The following is a 23,968-nucleotide window of genomic DNA, read 5'->3' as shown; positions in this document are numbered from 1 at the left end:
CCTGGCCTGCAATAGAGGAAGGAGGCAGCTGACAGGGCCTCAGTAAGTCCAAGAGAGCAGACATGCCCTTCGGGATGAGGGACAAGAACAGGAACAAGCTGGGCTTGAGACCTGGGGCTGGAACTTAGCTCAATTCCCCCCACAAGAGAAGGAAGACAACCCAGTATGGGCAGTGTGAGTGGTGCTTATGGGGCCTGGCTGTCCAAGTCATGAAGGGATGCCACAAACACCAAGCTTCCAGCCCTCGAGTCCACAGTGGCCACAGCAGAGGCAGTACCTCCTCTGGACCTCCAATCTGGATCCATTACCCCGCAGTGGGGTTGCAGTGTAGACAGAGCTGAGTACATAGTGCCCTTTTTTGGGTCAAATGCACTCATGGTAACAAGTGTGGTAGGGTCTTACTCTGCACTTCAGGACAAACCCAGCTGGCCTTGGGGGTTAGATTAGACGTGGTTAACTGCACCTTGTCCTGGGGTGGGAGGAATTGATGTTATTTACTCCAATGCCACTCACAGTGTGGTCCTCAGACCTGCAGCCTCAGAAATGCAGACCCTTCAGACCCCACTTAAACCTACTAGATGAAATCTCTATTTTAACAGGATCCCTAGGTGATTTCCATTCATGTTAAAGTTTGAGAGCCATTATGAGGCCAGTGGTTCACAGCCCCCACTCACATTAGAACCAATGAATCGTCATGTCAAGGCTCCAACGCAGACCTAGTAAATGTGATTCACAGGAACTCACTCTCTAAGTGATTCTAATGTGTAGCCAGGCTGAGGACCACTGCTTAGGCCACTTTAGGTGACTAAGAACAGAGATGCTCAAGTCACTTAAAGTGATGGAGTTACTGCAAGTTTACATAGGAAGTAAGTAAGGAAAAGGGAACTGTCCAGACAAGGCTGAAGGAGGTGGACAAGAGGGAGACCCACGATCCACAGTTCCTTTGGGGACTTGGTCTTCCTGACATCCTGCAGCAGTAGGGGCCCTAGCACCTGGCCAAATATTCTGTACATCTGTCAGCTCACCTCCTATTGTCTTGTCACTAACAACCACTGCCTTCTACTCTAACCGTGGTCCAGGAACCAACAGCATCAGCATTACCTGGGAGCTCACCAGAAATGCAGAATCTCAGGCCCCACCCCAGACCTACTTGACCTAAGTCTACATTTAATGAGGTCCCGGATGGTTCAAGGGCATATGGACACCGGAGAAGCACTGAGCTACGTCTTGGCTTCTACCACCCCATCTTTGGATTACTGTCTGCTCTATGACCTGCTATCAACTGCTCACTTTTTGCATGCCTAAAGCTCACACTTCTTGAGATGGAGGATCTGGCAGGTTTCTCCGGCCGCTAGCCCGGGGAGGCTGTCCCTGTTAGGTGGAACTATGGCTCCAAGATGCCTCATAGGCCTCCGGTCAGTGTTCAGACCAGTGACTCCCAGTCTGTGCCTGTCTCTGATTCAAAGGTAGATGCCAGGATCAGAGCAAGCCAAGGATCCCCTGAACCCCCCAGAAGTGAGCTGTGGGAGTTTGGAGAACCCGCACAAAGAGAAGGGGATGGCATGTACCTTGTGACCTCTGTCCACTGATGGAGAGTGACAGGCTGGCAGCATCAAGCTCCACTGCAGACTCCAGCCCTTTCCTCCCATCTCTCTTGTCTGCAAGCTTCTTCATCCATTCCTCCAAGGCCTCAGCTCCAGGCTGTGTCCCAGCCCTAGCAGCCTCAGGCCTGGCCTAGAAGTTGGTATGGTGTTCCCAAGATAAGTGCCACCAATTACAGGCAAGCTAGGATTTTCTCGTAAGGGAGGAACTTGGCTCTGTGGGATTACTCCCCTGTTAATCTTGACAACCAGCTTACACACTTCCTGAGAACAAGTTCAGTGTCTTTCTTCCTTCAGTGAACAAATAGTTATTTAACAACTATCAGAAGTAAGAAGGTAAGCGATACCCAGCCCCAACCCCAAGAAGCTTGGGGTGCACTGGGGGATGCAGACAAGCAAACTGGTACATCAGTGGGATCAGGGCTGAGATAGAGAAGCCTACCCGAGTGGGGAGCCTCCACTGATTTGATAGGAACTGGGAGTCAGTATCCCCAAAACAGCTTTAGGAAACCTGGAAGAAACATTTCTACTCTGGCCAGGCAAGGGGAGGGACGGAAGAGCGTCAGTACTACAGCCAGGCCATCTGGTGCAATGCTGTGACTCATTCTCTTCAGAGCCATCATCCAAATGCATTTTTCCAAGTTCACAGGGGATCCTGGAGCTGCATGAAAAGAGGGTGTGCATCTATATGTAAACACAAGACACCAGACTCCTCTGATCTTGGAGTTTGAAGATATAAAGCTAGCCTGCAGAACAGCTCTCTTAGGCTAAGATTATCCCTTTCAATCCAGGACACACCTCTGGGCTGGAGAAAGGTGTCAACATCCCTGTGTTGGCTAATTAGGGATTAAGTCCAGGATGGTTTGATTCCAAAGCCCTTGGTCGTTCCTGTCCCGCTGCTCCCACTCAAAGGATGAACAAAGGTGGTCGGGGCGGGGTTTTGGACACTTTGGATACAAACTGAGATAGTAAAATATTCACTGGATATTTTGTTGAAGCAGAGAAGTTAGCCTCACTATTTAACAATAAAAACATACATTTCTTCCTGAGTCCTCTGCATAAGTCCCTAGTCACTTGGGGCCTTGCTTTACGATGTTCAAGAGCCTTTGCCGTGCCCTGCCTCACCGGTTGGCTCAGCAATGCTATGAATGTCTTTCCTTCAGTTCTTGGTACATGCCAGCCCCTTCCTACCTCTGGGCCTTAGCAGAGGCTGTAACACCTGCCAGGCATGCCATTCATTCCCCACCTGCATTCTTTCTCTGGGCTGTGTCCTACCCACCCTTCAGATCTTGGCTTTGATTTCACGTCTCTACCTCCAGAACGTCTCACTACAGCTGTTGAATAATGATTTGGTTATGTTTAATAGGATATAAACTCCATGCCATTAGGGGCTATCTTAGTTTAGGTTTCCTCTAAAGAAGATCCTGAAAGAAGGCTTTATTTTGCAGGTTATCCCAAGAAGCATGGGTAGGGGCTCAGGAAAGTGGAGCAGAGATGCCTAAGAGAGGCATGTGTTCAAGGCAGCTACCTCTGTGGGCAGCTGGAGCTCAGCCCTTGGAGACAGTGTAGAACATGCATGCATCTCAGCGCTTCCTACCCTCTGCCCTTAGAGGTGAGGGTGCTGGGTATTTAATAAACCAACTCTTTTCAATCACTGGCTGAGCACAGCTCACTGGGGTGGGGTAGGGGTTAATTTTCCAGCTCTTCAGGGATGCTCTGACTGGGGAAATCACAATGGTCAGCCAGAGAAAGCCCTAGGGCCATTAGAAGTTGGGCCGTCCTGTATTATAATGAGATGGCCAAAGAGGATATGGGCAGGGGCACCACAGATTGTGCTTCAGGCATCATGTCTATTTCATTCATCTTTCAGTCCTAACACATAATAGGCTGTCAATAAATATCTGTTAAATGACTTGATAGAGATATGGAAGGTGAAGATTAAAGAGACAATCAGAATGAAGATAGGCAGGCCTGTCTAGAACCTCCTCAATGAATAAATATCCTATTTCCTTACTCTGAGCTTCCTGGCAGCCACACTGAAAAGTAAAAAAAGACGATATTCTTATTTGTATTCTTCATGAGGAGGAAGCACACCAGTTGCTCAGATGAAGGAAAGTATTTTGTGGCACTTACATCTGCAAGGACTTTTCTTCCACAGCATCAAAGTGGGGATAACAAGTGATAGGGGGACAACATCCTCAATAGGTTCCCTCAGTAATGGAGAGCAGGTTTCCTAAAAGTGATTCTTGCATTGTCCCCTGATGAAAGCTGAGAGCGCGACGACAAGCACGACTCCCTGTAAGCACATTTGTAAGGCAGCCGAGACAGAGGGGTCAAGTAAGTTGCCTGTTGAAGACCTTAAGGAATCAGCGTAGACAGTGCAGAATGTGTGGAGGAACTGATGGATCGCATGCTTTTCAAATAACCTTCCATCATTGTCCCTTTGTGACTCTGAATCCAGAACATTCTGCTGGCACTGTAGTCCAAGACGGTGATAGATAGATGATAGATATAGATAGATAGATAGATAGATAGATAGATAGATAGATAGATAGATAGATAGATAATAGCAGTATACTATCAGCTATTGGCTGTGTAACTTTAAACGAGTCATTTAAGCTCTCTGGGCTCTAGTTTCCTCATCTTAAAAATGGGAAAGTGTGTCCATGATCTAGTGCTGTATAACGCACCTTATCAAAACTTAGTAGATTTTAAAACATAGATATTTTTAAAACTTTGGTGCTTCAAAAGACGTCATCAAGAAAGTGAAAAAGACAATCCAAGAGTAGAAGAAAATGTTTGTAAGTCCTATATTGGATAAGAAATTTGTATCCAAAATACAAAAAGAACTCTTACAACCCAACAATTAAACAACAAAACACTCCATTTTAAAACGGGTAAAGGATTTGAATAGACATTTCTTCAAAGAAGACATAAAAATGGTCAATAGCACATGAAAAGATGTTCAAATCATTAGTCAGTAGGAAAATACAAATCAAAACCACAATGAGATGCCATTTTACCCCTACTAGGATGGCTGAAGTAAAAGACAGAGCAAGTGCTGACGAGGATGTGGAGAAATTGGAACCCTCACACATTGCTGGTGGGACTGTAAAATGGTGCAACTGCTTTGGAAAACAGTTTGGCAGTTCCCCAACATGTTAAACATGGAGCTATCATATGGCCAGTAATACCAGTCCTAGGTATATACTCAAGAAAATTAACAACATGTTCACACGAAAACTTATACATGAATATTCATAGTGGCATCAGTCATAATATAAGTCAAAATAGGAGCAACCCCAATGTCCATCAACTGATGAATGGACAAACAAAATGTGGTATATTCAAACAATGAAATATTAGGCAGTAAAAAGAAATGAAGTACTGATACAGACTACAACATGATGAAGCTTGAAAACATTACGCTAAGTGAAAGAAATCAGTCACAAAAGGCCACATGTTATGTCATTTCATTCATATGAAGTGTCCAAAGTAGGCAAGTCTGTAAAGACGGAAAGTAGGTTAGTGGTTGCCACAGGCTGCGGTAGTTGCGGGAGCAGTGGGAAGTGACTGCCAATGGGTAGTAGGTTTTTGGGGGTGGGGTGTTGAAAACATTCTCAAATTAGATAGTGGTGATGGCTGCACACCTTTATACTTGAATCCATGGAATTGTACACTTTATAAGGGTGGACATTATGGTATGTGAATTATATCTCAATAAAAATATTATTAAAACATTAGTGATTTCAGGCTGCGCATGGTGGCTCACTCCTGTAATCCCAGCACTTTGGGAGGCCGAGGCGGGTGGATCATGAGGTCAGGAGTTCAAGACCAGCCTGACCAACATGGTGAAACCCCGTCTCTACAAAAAATACAAAAATTAGCCAGGCATGGTGGTGCATGCCTGTAATCCCAGCTACTCAGGAGGCTGAGGTGGGAGAATCGCTTGAACCTGGGAGGTGGAGGTTGCAGTGAGCTAAGATAATGCCACTGAACTCCAGCCTGGGTGACAGAACAAGACTCTGTCTCAAAAAAAATAAAGTTAGTGATTTCAAACAATAACAATTTCTATGTTATGGTTCTATAATTTGGACCAGACTCAGCCAGGCAGTTCTTCTGCTGATCTCCCCTGGGTTCACCCTTGTGGCTGCCGTCAGAGGGCGGCTGACTACACTGAATACTAAGATGGCCTCGCTGTCAGACCTGGCAGCTGATGCTGGTCCTCAGCTGGGGCACTTTAGTTTTTCTTCAAGCAGTCTCTAATCCTCTATTAGGCTACATTGGTTTCATTACGTGGCATCTCATGACAGCAAGTGGAAGGCCTTGAGGCTCAATCTTGGGAGTTCTCGAATGTCACTTCTAGTACATTCTATTGGTCTAAGGAAGGCACAAGGCCAGCCAGACTTAGGGGCTGAAGAAATAGATTTCATTTCTTGATGCAAAGAGTGGCTGACTCACATTATAAAGAAACATGGTGAACAGATATGTTGTGACCATCTTTGCACACATGAGAATTCCTATTTCAAAGGGCATTTGGGAAGATTAAATGTAATAATTCTTGTAATAATTCATGCTGCTAAAGCACAGCACCTGGTACATAGGAATACTCATGAAGTGGTAGCTATGATAAATATTAATAAGACGCCTGCATCACAGGTGCTACCCTATTCCTCCATTCTCCCAAAGTGAAAACAAATCATAGACTCAAAGGTGGAAGGATCTTTAGATATTACACAGTGAATCCCTCAGTGTCAGATGCGGGAACTAGGTTCCAGAGGAGAGAAGTGACAGACTTGTCCAAGGTCCCTTATCTTCATTCCCTCAAGGGGGATTCAGAGGTCTGAGCCTGATGGAAGGTCTTCGTCCAGGGCACGTGGCACATCTCCTAGCACATCTAGCCTCACGCTCTTCCCCCCAGACCATTATCCTGGCTCAGGCTGCACACACTTGCAAGGGGGTGTCTCAGAGGAAAAGAATCACAGAAGGCAAAGTGTTGCCTGTGGGTGAAGGAAGAGGAGTCTTGCCCAGTGGTGAAAGCGAGGAGTTACAGGAACTCAGTTGGCACAAAATGGCAGCCATAGGTCGTGTCCCATCACAGACATGTTTGTTTGGCCATGCAGTTTTATTTAAAAATGTTGGATTAGTGGCCAACATTTAAAAATTAAGAGATTTCCCAGAAACAATTCAGGTTTCTGGCTTTTTCTGAAAATCAGGAAGATGTGGCAAAACTGGACCAAATTTCCTCCCAGTAACGTCAGCTGTTCCTTTTAGGTGGGCCATGTAGTCTCTGGCTCACTGAAGCACCCACGGGGCCAGAGTCACATCTCCCTGGCTGGCATTTGAGCTTATGCTCCCTTCAAACCTGAACAAAGGGGTTGGAGCACTAGGAGGGGATGGCGTAGACGCAGTTCAGAACCTTTCAAAAATCTTTGTTGGCTGGACCTTAGCCAGCTTCCTAGGTTTCCAGTAGCTTCTCTGAATTGCAGCTCAAACCCTCTTCCTACTTCTGGTCTACCCACCCCTCATTCCTTACTGCCTGAAGCTCTGTAAGGTTGGGTGGGAGTGGGGGAGGAAGAGTGGATAGATTGCAAAGCAGATGACAGGTCCTTAGCACCATTTCCCTCTCTGTCCTTACTTCTACCTGCCTCCTTGTGTCCTCTCTCTAAGGTCCTCATGGTGACATGAGGAGCCCGGGGCTCTCAAACATGGGTGAGTAGGGCCATACCATCTGGACCATTTCTTATTGTCTCCTCAGCATCTCCCAAAACTTACACACTCACATCAGCTAAGGAGTTGGATGCTTTCTATTACAAGCTTTATCCTCCTGAAGGGAAGTCATCCTGCATTTTAACAACAACAACAACAAAAAGAAAGCCACCAAAGCCGCTGGATGAGCAAGGAGATTGGAGAGCTTTGCTCCCGGTGGCAGCCTGAATCACAGGAAACATTTTGCTGTTAGGCCAGGGTTCTAGGGAGATTAGGTCCAGCAGGGGATCTAGCTGAACTCCAATCACCCACCTGGCCTCCTTTTCCTGTAATCCATGAGGTGAACAGCACCACCATATTGCATAACTCCAAGAGACACCAGTGCATGGTGATCTCTGAGCATGGCACCCACTGGTGTTGGGCAATGCACCAGCCCTAGTGGTTGAGATGAGGAGTAAATGAGATAATGCATGGGAATATCCTACAAATATCAGTGATTGTTATTCCCAGAATACCAGCCCAGTTCCTCTGCTGTGTTGAAGGACATCCTCAGAGACATGTTCAGACAATACCAGAAGCCAGTCAGCACATTCCTATCTGAGAAATAGTAACAGCTTCCAGTTATTGAAAGCCTGCTGTGGACAAAACACACAACATTTTACATAGCCCTTTAAAGTAACCCTACTTGTTATCCTCATTTTATAGATGAAGAAATTGAAGCTAGAAAGATATCCAGGCACATGAGAGGTTTGCAAGAATCAATAATAGCTAGCATTTTTGGGCTCTTACTATGAATAAATACTTCAAATGTGTTAGCTCATTTGGTCCTTCCAACAACCTCATTTTACAGATGAGCAACAAGAGTTTAAGTAAATTGTATGTTCAAGATGGATTAATGGAGTCAAAAAGATTGTGAGAAATGAGAATTAGTGACTGAAGTATAACTGAGTCTGTTGGTCTGGACACTGTTGAAAGCAAGGATAGTTCTCAGAGAGCTTATGGTACTTGCCCAGGTCACATAAGGACAGACTGGGATTTGAACCCAATGCCAAAACTTCGCCTTTTATCCACTTGATATAACATCAGCTGAACTAACACATTTTTTAGCAAGTTTATCAAGGTGAATGGAGTTGCAGTTTGGCTGCCCTCAAGGACTCTATTTGCTTGCCACACCCTCCTACTTTGTTCTGTGCTGCCACCTGGAACAATGAGAGAGGACTCATCCCATTTGCCCATCCCTGCATGACTGCGTTGCCCATAGGCTGATGAAGCCCATCCTGGGATGATGACAATGGACTGCCATAAGCCTATACATGTAGTTGGTATCCCTCCCTTCCACTGGTGTCTGGGAGCTAAACAGTCTGCACCATCCTCAGGCTCCCCCTCCAGCACGCTAGAAACAAAACAGTCCCTGGTTAGGCCGGGCGCGGTGGCTCATGCCTGTAATCCCAGGACTTTAGGAGGCCGAGACGGGCGGATCACGAGGTCAGGAGATTGAGACCATCCTGGCTAACGCGGTGAAACCCCGTCTCTACTAAAAATACAAAATATTAGCCGGGCATGGTGGCGGGCGCCTGTAGTCCCAGCTACTCGGGAGGATGAGGCAGGAGAATGGCGTGAACCCGGGAGGCGGAGGTTGCAGTGAGCCAAGATCGTGCCACTGCACTCCAGCCTGGGGGACAGAGCGAGACTCCGTCTCAAAAAAAGAAAAAAAAAAAGAAAAGAAAAGAAACAAAACAATCCCTGGCTCTTCTTAAAAGCATCTAACAGGCCCTGAGACACAAGACTTTGTCAAATTTGGGGTTATAATATTTAGCTCCGCACTCCAAGCCATGTTGTGGGTGCTGGGACTTCTCACAAACCTCAGGCTGAGTCCACTCAGCCGGTGCTGGTCCTCCCCTGAAACACCAGATTATTTCCATGGTGATTTTTAGCTCTGGTCTCCAGGCAGTTCTGCAGTTGCAGAACAAACCACAGCTGTCGGTTTATGTCTTGAAGGCTGCGTGAGCTTCTTTCCCTGAGAGAGGAGAAGGATTCTTTCTGAGCTGATGCCAGGAGACCTGTCTCCACAGCTCGGGGGGGCATCCCCCATAGCCTTATAATGGCTTTCAAGAACCATTTGGCCTTTAACATCTCTTAGCAGCCTGTTTGGTTTATCCCACTCACACTCCTTGCCCATCCATCAGTTCACCATCTTCCCTCTCACTATGAGGAGAGAAGTTATATCTGTTCATAAAACCCAAAAATTCCTGGAACAAGGGGAGTATATGAAATTCTCTTTGAAATGCTTGCTCTCCTTATTTTTCTGCCTCCTTCTTCCTCCTCCTGCAGGAAGGAGCCCCCAAAGAATCAAGAACACACACTTTCAAGGCTGGAAGAGCCTGAGAGGTACCTCTTGTAGTAATGGGACATCTGCTAATAATGGCAGCAAACGCATGGTGCTCACTCTGTGCCACCCACTGTTCTTGGTGCTTTATAAAGATCATTTTCATCTCCACAGCAGCAAACCCCAAAAAGTGGGCCCTACTGCTACCATTCTGAGGAAATCAAGGCACCCAGAAGCTAAGCAACTTTCCCAGGGTCATCTCCGCAGCTAGGAAGTGGTGGAGCCTCAGTGTCCACAACCTGAGTTACCACGCAAGACTGCCACCCGGCAGAGAATGTTCTGTGAGATCAAAGAGAGGAACTTGAGTGCCCTGGTCACCATTTAACTAGCAGAGATGGAAGCTCTCACATCTCCTTACTTTAAGTAATATGCAAGGAGTGTGATCTTAAAGAGCTAGAGGTTAAATACAAATTTCTTTCATTGAAGGAGGCCCTGCTCCATGCCAGGCACTGTGCCAAGCCTTTTATCAAACTTATTTCTCCCAAAAGCTCTGAAGTGGACACTGTTGGGAAACCCAAACTTGAAAGTAGTTCAGTAGATGTCTCATGCTATACTTTAGAATAGTTGTTTAAAGATAGCTATAATTTGCAAAGATGATCATAAATATAACATTTACACTAATTACATTGTGTCTTTTTGGAAGATGGCTATAAAACAGTCACTGTCTATTGGGTGCCTATTATTATTCTTTGATTCTCTCAATTGGCCTAAAGGGTAATTATGGTTACCCTTACCTTCCACATGAGGAAACTGATACCTATAAATATTGAGTGAATTACCCAAGGAAACTTAGGAAGCAACAGAGTGAACATTCAAATCTTAATATGTCTGATTCTGAAGTCTAAGTTCTTTTGACCATCTTACTACAAGGATACACACACCACACGCACACACACGTGCACATGTGTGTGCATAACACACACTTGTGTTGTTTCCAATTCTCACAGTCTATGAATTGAGACAGAGAAAGGAGCCAGGCATGGCTGGCAGGCATAGCCATGCTCTGTTCTTGGAGCAGACAGGACTGACTTTGGTAGGCTATTAAACTGCCCCCACAGGAATTCCAAACCCAGGGCTGTCTGTCCCAAACTCCTTTCCTATCTCAGCTGGCAAATAGCCGGTCTCCCGGCAATAAGCCCAAGTAATAGTTTAGGATTTTTTTTTTTTTTTTGCCTCACTGAATTCACTGAGGCAAAATTTCTTTTCACAGCCACCAGTCCCTGCCTAGGACCCCTGGGTTTACCCAAATGCATGACCACAAAGGAAGTGGAGAGGATATGAGGACATTTTGCACCTGTTTGTGAGCAGTCTAGAACGAGTCTGAGGGCAGAGCAGAAATTCTCAGCCCCACCAGGGGAGCAGGGGAGAGAATGAAGGGAGTGAAAGACCTCAGCAAAGACTATGCATGTGCTGGGGAAGCAGTCATCTCCCTAAAACCTTACAGGGAAGCTGGTTCCATTTTGGACATGTTATTTGAACAGCCCTGAACTCAGACTATAAAAATTCATATAAAGTTCATTATTTTATTTGTTTTAAGGATGGTTCTCAGAATGCTGCCATGCATTTACGGACTTCTTTCTAAAGTCCATAGGAATTTATCTTTCAAATAAGTGTTAGATGGGTGTTAAATTTTCTCTTTAAAACTAATATGATATTTGAGGTAACAGTATTGAACCATGTCGGATTCCTGGTTTTGCTCATTGTGGATGATTACGTAAGATATTTTCATGACGGGGAGCTAGGTAAAGGGAACATAGGAACTCTCTGTACTATTTTGGCAATTTCTTGTCAGTCTTAAACGATTTCAAAATAAAAAATGGTAAAGTGGTAATTGAAAGAAAAAAATTACTAGAAAGAGTGCTGCTTTCCCCAAAAAACCTTGTATGTAACTTCCCTAATGTTGATAATTCTGTTGCAGAGTAAACATTTTACTTTGGCTACCAGGAATCTCAGAGTCAAATTTAAATTCATTCTAGAAATACCTAGGCCCTTATAACCTATATATTTATGTTCTTTCTCCAATGCTGACTTTCTACATTTACTTATATTCCTCAGCTCCTGACTTTTCCTCCTTATTTTTATTTTACCGTCATTTTAAAGATTTGTATTGTGTGTATTTTTTGTGAGTGGCTTCAAATCATTTATGGAAATAAATAGCTTATAAATTTATAAACCAACAAAATAATTAGCTCATTTATGAGATGCTTATGTGTTTTTAAAAATTATTTAGGAATTCTGTTTACCATTACCTAGACTCAATTCTCCCTCTCTACACAGAGTTTTGCCCTGAGAGTCACACACAGGTTTCCTGTGCATTGAGTTTTCTGCCTTTCTTAGGACTGGTACCAAGGTAGTGAGCAGTGTGAGATGACACTTCTTAGAAGGTGTTTCCCTCAGACAGGGCAAGCCTCAGCCTGGTTGTCACTCTGCCTGCAGTTCCACCTCACAGATGACTTTAGGTGTCTGAAGTTTGGGGTCCTTGAGATGGCTTCTATTCAAATGTCCCTCTGAGGAGAAACATGGTTTGAGCAGCAGCTGCAACTCAGAAAGAGGCGCTTCAGAAACACATGTTAAGAAAGTGCCTTTTGTAAGCAAGTGTGAGCTATACACTGCTCCATATATCAGGTTGTTATAATTCACTCCAACCTGGACCCACTGACTCTCAACAGACCCAAAGCAAAGCAAACACCAAGCACTCTATTCACAGACAGCCCCTCAGCAGAGGGAAATGCAAACACCCCCGCTATCCAGCCATAAGCCAGCAAACTGGAAAGGGTGTGAGAGTTTTGAAGGTGGAATATTCAGCACTGCCACTTGCCAGGAATGTGAACTTTGATGTCATCCCTTCCCTTGCAGCCTCCGTTTCCTTGTCTGTAAAATGGGAATAAGATAGCCCAACCCACAGATTATCAGATGAATGTGCAGTGATATATTAAAGGCCTCGCATGGTGTCTGGCATGTTGTTGGCCCTCACAAACATTCCATCCTTGTTTTTTCTTCCATAAAAATAATAAGAGCTTAAATGTCTTCTTTTAGAAGTGTCTGTTCATGTTCTTCACCCTCTTTTTAATGGGGTTGTTTGTCTTTTTTCTTGTAAATTTGCATAAGTTCCTTGTAGATTCTGGATATTAGACCTTTGTCAGATGGATAGATTGCAAAAATTTTCTCCCATTTTGTAGTTTGTCTGTTCACTCTGATGATATTTCTTTTGCTGTGCAGAAGTGCACGTGTATGTTAGTTGCAGCACTATTCACAATAGCGAAGTCATGGAATCAACCCAAATGCCCATCAATGATAGACTAGATAAAGAAAATGTGGTACATATGTACCATGGAGCACTATGCAGTCATAAAAAGGAATGAGATCCTGTCCTTTCCAGGGACATGGATGGAGCTGGAAAACATTATCCTCGCAAACGGACACAGGAACAGAAAACCAAACACCGCATGTTCTCACTTGTAAGTGGGAGCTGAACAATGAGAACACATGGACACAGGGAGGGGAACAACCCACACTGGGGCCTGTTGTGGGGGCGTGGGAAGGGAGAGTATCAGGATAAATAACTAATGTGTGTGGGGCTGAATACCTAGGTAATGGGTTGATGGTTGCAGCAAACCACTATGGCACATGTTTACCTACGTAACAAACCTGCATGTCCTGCACATGTATCCTGGAACTTAAAATAAAATAAAAATTTTTAAAAATAGTAAGTGCTAACATTTAAAAATTGTGTGCCAGGTGCTATGCTAGGTTGTAGGAACATAAAAATAAAGAAAATAGTGTCCCTGCCCTTGAATGGATGACAGAGATTACTGGACACTTAACTGTGTGCATCATCTTATCTAAGCCTCGCCACAGCCTCGGAGCATTCTATCTTCCCAGAAGGCCAGGAGGGGTGTCCCTAGGTCATTTAGTTGTGCCAGAAATGTAGGCCTCACGCCCAAGTCAAAGACTAGAGCAGAGGTTCTCAAAGTGTGGTCCACAGAAAACAGCAGCATCGGCATCACCTGGGAGCTTGTTAGAAATGCAAATTCTTTGGCCCCACTCCATCTCCAGAAACTCTGGGGGTGGGCCCTGCAGTAGTATTTTAAAAATCCCACCAGTGATTCTGATGCATGCTCAAGTATGAGAGCTGTGAGGTTGATAATATTGTCATTCATTCTCATTTTACAGATGAGGACAGTCATTTGCTGAGAACGACGGCAACGCTTCTCAATTGCAATGAGAGGGACTTTGGATTAAATGATAAAGGAGCTCTTGAGATCTGAGAATTGGGAGATAGTAGACAGCACCACTATGAGGCGTAACAGGTTCTTTTTATATGGGAATTTTAAGAGATCCCACAGGACAGCCATATAATGGGAGCAGCCCCAGCCAGAGCAAAGGAAGTGAGTTAGAGGGTGTGGAGTGTTTCTTGTGGCTTTCTCTTCCCTGCAGGTGTCTGCAGCAGCACCCTCAGGACAGCCTGCCCACAGCCAGCATCATCCTCTGTTTCCATGATGAGGCCTGGTCCACCCTCCTGAGGACTGTACACAGCATCCTCAACACAGTGCCCAGGGCCTTCCTGAAGGAGATTATCCTCGTGGACGACCTCAGCCAGCAAGGTAGCCACGGCTTTCCTCCAGGCTCGTCTGGGTGAGCCTTACCCTCTGGCGGGTGGAGTTCTCAAGCAAAAGATTGAAGTTTGAAACTATTTTAGGCAAGATTCCCCAACTACAGGCCTCTAGATGAGGATTAATGGGCAAGTAACTTACGAACGAAGAGCCACCAGGGGAAACCAGTAAGGCAGTGGGGGCCGCAAGACAGAGAAGGAGGAGCCCTGCAGGGGAAACAGCCCTGGGGAGGGTCTTGAGGGGCGTCGCCTCAGCCTGATCCTGTGGGGATCTCTCTCCCAGGCGCCACCCACTCCAACAATCCTCTCTCCAAGACACTGAAGAATCACACAAGGCGGCCCTGTTGGGAGTGCTCATGCCTCCTAGACCCTGGTGCAGCACCGTACACATACGCACATATGTGTATCGGTCCTTAACTCATCATGGCTTAGACAGACCCACTCACTTTCCAGAGGAGGAAACTGGGGCCCAGAGAAGAGAGCAGACTGGAGTGGAGTCAGCCAAAAGCGGCAGAGTCAGGCCCAGAGCCCAGACTTGCAGAACCTGCCTGTATGCTTCCTTTCACAGGAACCTGGCTACTAGGGACAGCCCTAAAAGAAGATGGAGACAGAGAAGCTCCCACTTGACTCCTAGGTCAGTGGCTCTCACACTTGAGCATGCATCAGTATCACCTGGTGGGATTTTTAAAATACTACTGCAGGGCCCACCCCCAGAGTTTCTGGAGATGGAGTGGGGCCAAAAAATTTGCATTTCTAACAAGCTCCCAGGTGATGCTGATGCTGCTGTTTTCTGTGGACCACACTTTGAGAACCTCTGCTCTAGTCTTTGGCTTGGGCCTGAGGCCTACATTTCTAGCACAACTAAATGACCTAGGGACACCCCTCCTGGCCTTCTGGGAAGATCAGAACGCTCCGAGGGAAGCCGAGCATTCGCGTTTTTCTAAGGGGAATAATGGAGAAGGGCTAGGGTAGCCAGGTGCCTCTGTTAGTTCTTTCTACGGTCCTTACTCCAGGGATGGGCCTAGCTTGGCCATAGCAGTGAGTCAGATTAGCCAGAGGCTCTGGGAACACCTGGGGTTCCTGGGTGCAGATGGCTGCATATTAGGCAGGACTAATGAACAGATGCAGGACAGGGCTGGGTTGGCGGGTAAAGTGCCCAGAGACTCTCCAAACCCTCAAGTGGGGCGGGATCTGCCCAAGAGCACACCTGTGGTAAGGCCCCCACCATCTGATGAGCTGTGCTATGTCTGTTAACCTCGGGAGTATGGAAAGTGGAGGAGCTGGGCCCCAGAGAAATGGGCTACCCCAGAGCTGGCAGCCCCACCAGAGGGGATCTGGATCCTCTGCCAAGCAATTAAGCTGCCCCCTCCTGGCTAACTCCCCTTCTGCCCCTCACCACTGGGCTGGCTCTCCATCCAGTGGCCCCATATTTCCTGTTGACATTGGGGTGCAAGGCCTTTTCCACAACCATGGGCAGCACTGGTTCCATTTCTGCAGGTCCCTCTCCTCTGTGTGCTTGCCAAGACCCAGATCCCAGACAAGCACCACCTTGCACACTGTTTTTATTTAATCCTCTTGGCCACACAGAGAGGCAGGGCTTATCAACCCTACTCTACCTATGAGGAAAACTGAGACAGAAAAAGTTTCTGCGGGTTGCCCTGAGCCACCTTGATGAGCTTCCAAGCTGATGGTCATGACAGCATCGTGTAGTGTGATGGAATCAGCTAGGTGGGTTTCAGGGTATTCATCTGGGGTGGTGATGCCCACACCAAATCATTAAATCAGAAAATGCTTGCGATGACCAGCCCAAGACGACCGTTTACAAGTGGAAGTCAGTATTCTGCTGTTTTCTGGAGGGAAGGAGTTGAGGATCATACCAGCTTTTTCTGAGCACTGTACCACTCAGACATGGGTGCTCTTACCCGCTTCAAAACCCTCTGAGAATGCCAAACAACCATTGCAGTCTGGAAGTTCTCCCTTAATCCATTCTGAAACTCTCTTGCTAGAAGTCTGTCCTAAATAATACTAACAAGGGTTAGAGGTATAGCTGAAGAGACCAGCAGTCAGCCCAAGGAGGGCTTCATAAATTAATGTTTGGTGGGAATATCAGTGAAGGACTATATTCGGCTGCATAGAACGGAAACCTGCTGCAGTGACTTAACCAATGAATAGAGATTTATTTTTCCTTATAGTATAGAAAGCTCATAGGGTGGCAATGCAGTATTGGTGTGACAGCTCCACAATGCCATTGAACACCCACCTTCATCTGCTTTCCACTTCAACATGCTTAGAGAGTAGTCTTGGCCTCATAGTCACAACAGGGCTGCTCTACCTCTGGACATCACATACATATTTCAAATGGGAAAAAGGTGAAGAAGAGATAGGCAGAGGCCAGTCCAGTTTGTGCTCTTTGGGAAAAAGAATAGTAAAATAATAGTTTTCCCAGAATCCTTTTATTCAGTTTATTTCTACCAGAGCTGCTGCCAGCAGTGACAGGAAGTCTTGGGAGATACGTGTTTTTAGCTGCCCTGAGAAACATCAAAGTTCTGTCAGTACAGTGGAAGGGGAGAATGAATGGTGAGGAAGATGTTACATTTAGCAATGTTAAAGCCAATGAAGTCACTGAGGGGCTGCTTTTCAGACATGCAAGTTCAGAAATGTTAATAGCTTGAGTAACAGAGATTCCTCTCTAGGGAATGGACCAGGGCTGACAATCTTACCAGAAAAATAATTATAAAGTAACACATCAGTGAAGCATTTTACCAGTGAGAATTGCAACAGCCCAGTGACTGGGACTCCTTTCCTCTACTGCTCAGGACATTGTTCTCCCTGCAGAAAATCAATGGTGCTTAGAAGACAGATTCCCAGGGAAGGAGTGTACGAAGTCTGCTGGGGGCTCTCAGGTGGGGCTGCCTTGACCTTCTCCAGCCTCCCCAGAGATCCAGCTACCAAAGCAGCCAGGCTACTTGTATCCACAGTTAAGGCCACCTCTGGGCTGGGGAACTGGGGGGAAATTCTTGCTTTTTGGCTCAGTTCTGTTCAATGCACATGTACTGAGTGCCTACTGTGGGCCAGGCCCTGCACTAAGGGTTGGAGCAGAAGAGATGCATTAGGTACAACCCCTGTCCTTAGGGATATCTTAGTCCACTGGGCTGGGGGGACTCCCCATTTCCAAGACTTCATGGAGACCACTGCTTCTCTGTGAACACATTGTTCCTTCCATCTCCACTGGCTTGTTCCTCTTGGCATGTGTGTACACAGACATGCACACACACACACACACACATGCACTCACACACACAATCAAGTTATTCTTATCTTAAACACAAAACCTAACAAGCTTCTCTCATCCTTTCCATCATCCTCTTCTTAGGCTTCTTTTTCTCCCTTCCCCTACAGAATCAACCTTCCTAAAACACTGTCTGGACTCTTGGTCTCAGTTTTTCATCTTCTGTTTTCTCTCTTGGACCCATTGTGTTGCAGACTCCCCTATCAACTGCAATGAGACCTCTTTGACCAGCACCACCAATCTCCTACGAGCTGCCAAATTTAATGGACCCTTTTGCCTTTGACTTCCTTGACCACTGTCTTAGGTCAGGTTTCCTGAAAGCAGGGCCTGAGATGGAGATTCATGTGCATGTGATTTTTTTGAGGGTGTACTCTCAGGGGAAACTTGTAGGGGAGTAAGTGATGCAGAAGAGACAGAGGGAAGAGCTGAACAAATATGTGGTTTCAGGTGAAGTCCAGCCATAGCCTGATCCCATGGGGGACTCTGGAGCACAGGCTGCACTGCGGGGTCTGTCTTGCTTTTTACCCTGCAATGGTCAGTCATTGACCATGACTGGGGCTGGGGGCAGCATCCTGCACGACTGTCTGGCACCTGCAGCAGAGACCATTTTAATACCCCAAGGCAAGTCTCCAGGGAAGGGTTCAGATTTCAGTTAGCACCCACAGCAGCTGGGGACATGCAAACCAAACCAAAACAGTTAAGGGGAGCTCAGGGAATCTGAGTAGGACACTATATTAGTCTGTTCCCACACTGCTATAAAGAACTGCCTGAGACTAGATAATTTATAAAGAAAAGAGGTTTAATTGACTCACAGTTTCGCATGGCTGGGGAGGCCTCAGGAAACTTACAATCATGGTGGAAGGGGAAGCATGTCTTACATGGCAGCAAGTGAGAGAAAGAGAGAGAGAGGAGGAAAAACTGTCAAACACTTATATAATCATCAGATCTCATGAGAACTCACTATCACGAGAACAGCATGGGGGAAACTGCCCTCATGATCCAATCACCTCCCACCAGATCCCTCCCTCGACACATAGGGATTATGGGGATTACAACTCAAGATGAGATTTGGGTGGGGACACAGAGCCAAACCATATCAGACACCAACAGTATCTGCTACATTCTTGCTGCTGCATTTGGAGAATGTTAGCAAGTTCTCCCCTTTCCTGGTTTTCTGACACCATCCCTCTAATTTTTACTGGAGAGAATCATGGCCCACCCCAACCTAACAAAGCATCTTACATCTTAGCAACAACCACACTGTAATAATGTTTTTGGTTCTTAGGACTCAGGTGCTCACCACAGCTTCCAAGAGAGAGCTGCTGACAATTATCTTAGTCACAATCTCATCAGTTGTGGCATTTGTCATTACATTGACCACAACCCTGTTGATTCCAGGACAACTCAAGTCTGCTCTCAGCGAATATGTGGCCAGGCTGGAGGGGGTGAAGTTACTCAGGAGCAACAAGAGGCTGGGTGCCATCAGGGCCCGGATGCTGGGGGCCACCAGGGCCACCGGGGATGTGCTTGTCTTCATGGATGCCCACTGCGAGTGCCACCCAGGCTGGCTGGAGCCCCTCCTCAGCAGAATAGCTGGTGACAGGTAACTTATTCCCTGGGCTTGCAGAGCAAGACATGGGACTGGGAGAAATAGTCTACAGCATCAGCCACTCACAGAACAACCCACCTATTAATTCCTGAATCTCCATTAGAGAGTGATCTATTCCCTTTGGGTTTTCAGATGTTTAAGTTTTTTAAGACTATAGAGTTAGAGTTGGAAAGGAGGTTAGAGGTCTTCCAGTCCATCTACCTTGTTTTATAGATAAAGAAACTGAGGCCTGGAGAACAGCTTCTATGAGGTTGCAAATACTTCAAATTGTATTAAATTGCATGATAAGGGTAACACCTTACCATAGCTATCATTGCCTTTGGTGAAAATTCGGCAATTTTTTTTCTTTTTTTTTGCTTTTTTTTATTTTTGAGATGGAGTCTCACTCTGTCGCCCAGGCTGGAGTGCAGTGGTGCGATCTCGGCTCACTGCAAGCTCCGCCTCCCAGGTTCATGCCATTCTCCTGCTTCAGCCTCCTGAGTAGCTGGGACTACAGGCGCCCACCACTGCGCCTGACTAATTTTTTGTATTTTTAGTAGAGAAGGAGTTTCACTGTGTTAGCCAGGATGGTCTCAATCTCCTGACCTCGTGATCTGCCCGCCTCAGCCTCCCAAAGTGCTGGGATTACAGGCGTGAGCCACCGCGCCCGGCCGAAAATTTGGCAATTTTAATTAAGCTTGTAACATAACCTGGGGAAAAAGTCTCTGAACTACACTAGGCCGTAGATTACTCACCCGTAAAAAGAAAACACTAGGTTCTGTGATCACTAAGCAGCATTCTTTGTTTCCCCAGTTTATATAAGGGGTCCCTAATTTTCTACCTAAGGCCAGTCCTTGGAAATGTGAAGTTGGAGAGGACTGCATTACATTACCCTGTAGACAAGCATCTTAACATTTTTCATGATCATTTCTCTGCTCTCCTTCCCCCATCTGACCGTCAATCTCTTTCCCACTTCCTTGCTCAAGACAAACAGTTCCTAAACATGTCTAGTCAACCATTACCCTCAATCTGAATATCCTACCCAGGAAAACTGAAACCTGGTGGCTGGCCCACCTTGGACCACCTCAGGCATACCTCTTGGAGCTCATGTAGGCATGTAGCAGAGTAGAACCACAATCAATAATTGTTTGGTGGTGCCCAGCAAGATAGGACCAATGCTAGAACCAAGCCTTATGACTTCTACCCATGGTGAATGTTTATTATCACACTTGAAGTTAGGGATGATCAATCAAACATAAGAAAAAATTCCTGGACCAGACTGGAATGAATCCTGGAGACATAGGAGTTACCATCAGCCAAATGGAGACGGTTTCAAATGTTCAGATGACAGAAAGTAAATTGTTAATAGTTCAGCATTCTATTTTAACAAAGAAGAACAATCAGAACTCAAGTGACATCAAGACAGATTAATGTTGCCCAGTTTCATGAGACAGATTGTCTCTTGACTCACATCTCATAAGGAAAGAAGACACATAAATTCAGCACTAGGACAAGAACTAGGACACAAAAATGCACAAGCTGGCCAGGCACAGTGGCTCATGCCTGTAATCCCAGCACTTTGGGAGGCTGAGGCAGACGGATCACCTGAGGTCAGGAGTTCGAGACCAGCCTGGCCAACATGGTGAAACCCCATCTCTACTAAAAATACAAAAATTAACTGGGTGTGGTAGCGTGTGCCTGTAATCCCAGCTACTCGAGAGGCTGAGGTGGGAGAATCACTTGAACCTGGGAGGCAGAGGTTACAGTGAGCCAAGTTCGTGCCACTGCACTCCAGCCTGGGCAACAGAGCAAGACTCCATCCTGAAAAAAAAGAGAAAAGAAAATGCACAAGCCCTCCAAAGCTTCCATTTTTGATTCAGTTTCATGCAAAGGACCATCTTGAAATCACAGTGATGTCTATCATTGGAGTCAGACTCTCAAGTTGATCTTGCCCATTTCCCATGTAATTCCCATTCTGGTATCACAGACAGGTGGCTTTCAGAGGGACCGTGAAGATCATCTTGTCTTACCTCATGATTTCACTATGGAGAACCCTGAGTTCCAGGAAAGTAAAAAAGACCCCTCAGGGTCACACAGCCACTTGACAGCTGGGCTGTTTTCTATGCTTCTTTTATGCAGACATTTAGAAATGCAGTAATTAACATCATTAAACTTTATGTATGTATAACCCTTGCAGACTTCTTTCATATGACTTCTTTAATGACCCCTATGAGATGCCTCAGGCAGGTATTTTAGCTTCTGTTTTATAGGGGGAGAAATTGAGGCTCAGAGAGGTGACATGATATGTAAGGGCAGATAATTCGTAGCTGAGTCAGGTTTTCTGACTCTGGGTCCAGTGCTCTTTTTATTGTGTACACTTTCTCTTTAAGAGTCGGAGAAGCTGGTCAGGGAGAAACATTAGTCATCCCTAACCCCACAACTGGTTATGAGACATGTGTTCCCTGCTGCTGTGAGTCCCTCATATCTGCTTCTCACATCGGGGCCCCATTTCGCAGAGCTAGGTGAAGGTAGAAAGACATGGCAGTACCTCAGTGTCCTAGGCTAGAAAGAAAATGGAGCTCCCTGGGAAGCCCTTTGTGATTAAGAGATATTCTAGTTTCCTGTGTCCTTCCCTTCCCTTTTCCCCTCCTGTCTGTCTCTGTCTGCCTCTCTACCTCTCTCACAGTCTTTGTCTCTCTCTGTCTCTTGGTCACTCATTCTGTCCCTCTCTCTCACACACATACACACACACACACACACACACACACACACACACACACTGGGCCTCTGATCCTGGTGTGTTACTGGCTTGCCTTCCTCTTTGGGTTCCATCTCTTCTGCATGATGTGACCACATTTTCATCATCTCCACACCTTATTCATGGCTTCTTGTCCACTGTGTTTTCTCTGGGCCCCAGTGTCCAGATTTTAGGCCCTGACAGGTGAGGATCTGGAAGAAAAGCCACCTCTCTGGTATCTGAGTCCCACTCTCTCCACTCCACATGGCAACGCTCTATGAGCTGTGGCAGGGAGAGCAGCCTCATTCAGTGTGCTTTACTCCCCCAGGGACGTCGCCCACATGCCTCATGCAAAGCCAAGCTGTGGAAGGCATTTGGTGCAGCTCCTCACATGGAGAGGAAAGGGGGCCCAGCTGTCTCCAAGTCTTGTGTCAGGAGACGTTCTGTCACCAGATGAGGACACAGTGCCCAAAAGACAGAAAAGGGTCTTTAAGAGCTCTTATTAAAAAAAAAAAAAAAAAAGGTGGGGTGGGAGTAGTGAGTGAACAGTGCAATAAGCCACAAATCAGCTCTTTCAAAGAGTCGTAGCCTCCTTCACACCCTGGCCAAGGAATTGAGAGCCTGCTGACCAGCCTTTGTTCCCTGTCCCTGCCTAGCATGTTCCCACTAGCCATGTGGCAACTTTATTTGAATTGGTAGAAATCCCTTCCTCATGACCATTCCTCCTGACTCCCATTCCTCAGAAAATTGGTCATAACATACTGATTTTATTAGAATAAGACATCTTAATGCCAACTGTCAGCAAGTTGTCAAAATAAAAATGCAAATTTACGGTAATGATGATATTAGAGGTGTTCTCTTGGGTTGCACAGTGCGCAACTCCTGTAACTGTTCATAGCAACCCTACACAGAGTCTCCCTATGGGCAAGTGATTTTAGGGCAGCCCTGGGAGGTGCTGATTGATGGCCAGTTTCTACACAAAGTAACAACGATGGAAATCAAGACTAGCTGTTGTATCCAGCTCCCAGCTGCCTTCTGTTGACTGCCAGCTCTCAAACCCAAGCCAAGCAGTGGAAGCCATACCCCTGGAAGGATGAAGGGTTCTAAGGGGAAAGGGACAGTCTTGAAAGGGGCTGAAAGATATCATCTCAAGAAGCTGACCAAGTTATCTCTTACTTGAAGATGGGTCTGGTCCCTATCTGCGAGACATCCACTCCTTCAGGATCAGCCAGGGGTGCTATGGGGAGAAGCAATGTGGGGCAGGGAGAAGAACACCTCCCACTCTGCCCTTTGAAGGGTTACATGATGGAAAGCAGTGTAAGAATCCCTTGTGCTTGTGCATGTGAGTCACTGTGTGTGTGTGTAAGCATGTGAGAGTCTGAGTGTGAGGGAGAGAGAGAGCGGGGGAGCGAGCATGTGCGTGTGTGTGTGCGCGCGCATGTGCGCGTCAAGGAGCAGCAGGAGGTCAGGATGCCTCCTGGCCCCCCAGAGGGAGCAGGCTTCTTTGGCTCAGATGCCCCAAGGAAACTCTCCAGCAACCATCGTACTTCATACCCTTCAGCATGATACAACCTCGTATCTGCCCCTGGAAGAGCCGGTGCCAGTCCTGCGGTCACACCTGAGCAGTAAGAGCTCTGGGAAGGGAGAACTCAGAGCCTTCTGCTTCTGGTATAAGAGACTTTCCACAAACACCAAGAATACGCATGAACTTTCAAAATGGCTCATGTATCATGGACCTCGAGGAACATCCAGGCTCAGGAGAATTAAGAAGGAATGAGATAAACGAGGGCTTATTCTTTATTGTAAAAGGTTACGGGAAGCTTGAAACTACAGTTAGCTCTTGAATATCTGGACAGTAATGTATCCGTTGATCTCACATATTTCAGTGAACCAGTCTTTGTTGGCAGCTTGACTCCTTCTGTTTGCCTTTTGAAACATAAGCACTTGATCTCCTGGAACTTAGAAAGGCTTAACATAGGATCAACCTTGTACCTGCCTGAGGGTTAAAACTCAATTCACAGGTGAGGGACTGATGAAGTAAGCAGA

General features: G+C 46.2%; 1 protein-coding gene across 8 annotated transcripts in view; it reads left to right on the top strand.

Annotated features, from left to right (window-relative positions):
- GALNT15 (polypeptide N-acetylgalactosaminyltransferase 15) overlaps nt 1–23,968 on the top strand; it is a 72,781-nt gene that overhangs the window by 7,397 nt on the left and 41,416 nt on the right. For 7 of the 8 annotated variants that reach the window (XM_054483165.2, XM_063661278.1, XM_063661279.1 and 4 more), the window contains exons 2-3: nt 14,134–14,300; nt 18,996–19,200. The exons of the other annotated variant lie outside the window; for it this stretch is intronic. In XM_054483165.2, coding sequence (XP_054339140.1) covers nt 14,134–14,300; nt 18,996–19,200 — 372 coding nt within the window. The remainder of the gene's footprint in view (nt 1–14,133; nt 14,301–18,995; nt 19,201–23,968) is intronic. 8 annotated transcript variants of the gene reach the window in all.

The sequence above is a fragment of the Pongo pygmaeus genome, chromosome 2 (assembly GCF_028885625.2).
Source record: "Pongo pygmaeus isolate AG05252 chromosome 2, NHGRI_mPonPyg2-v2.0_pri, whole genome shotgun sequence".
Taxonomy (NCBI): Eukaryota; Metazoa; Chordata; class Mammalia; order Primates; family Hominidae; genus Pongo; species Pongo pygmaeus.
This window is presented reverse-complemented; position numbering and strand designations above follow the sequence as displayed.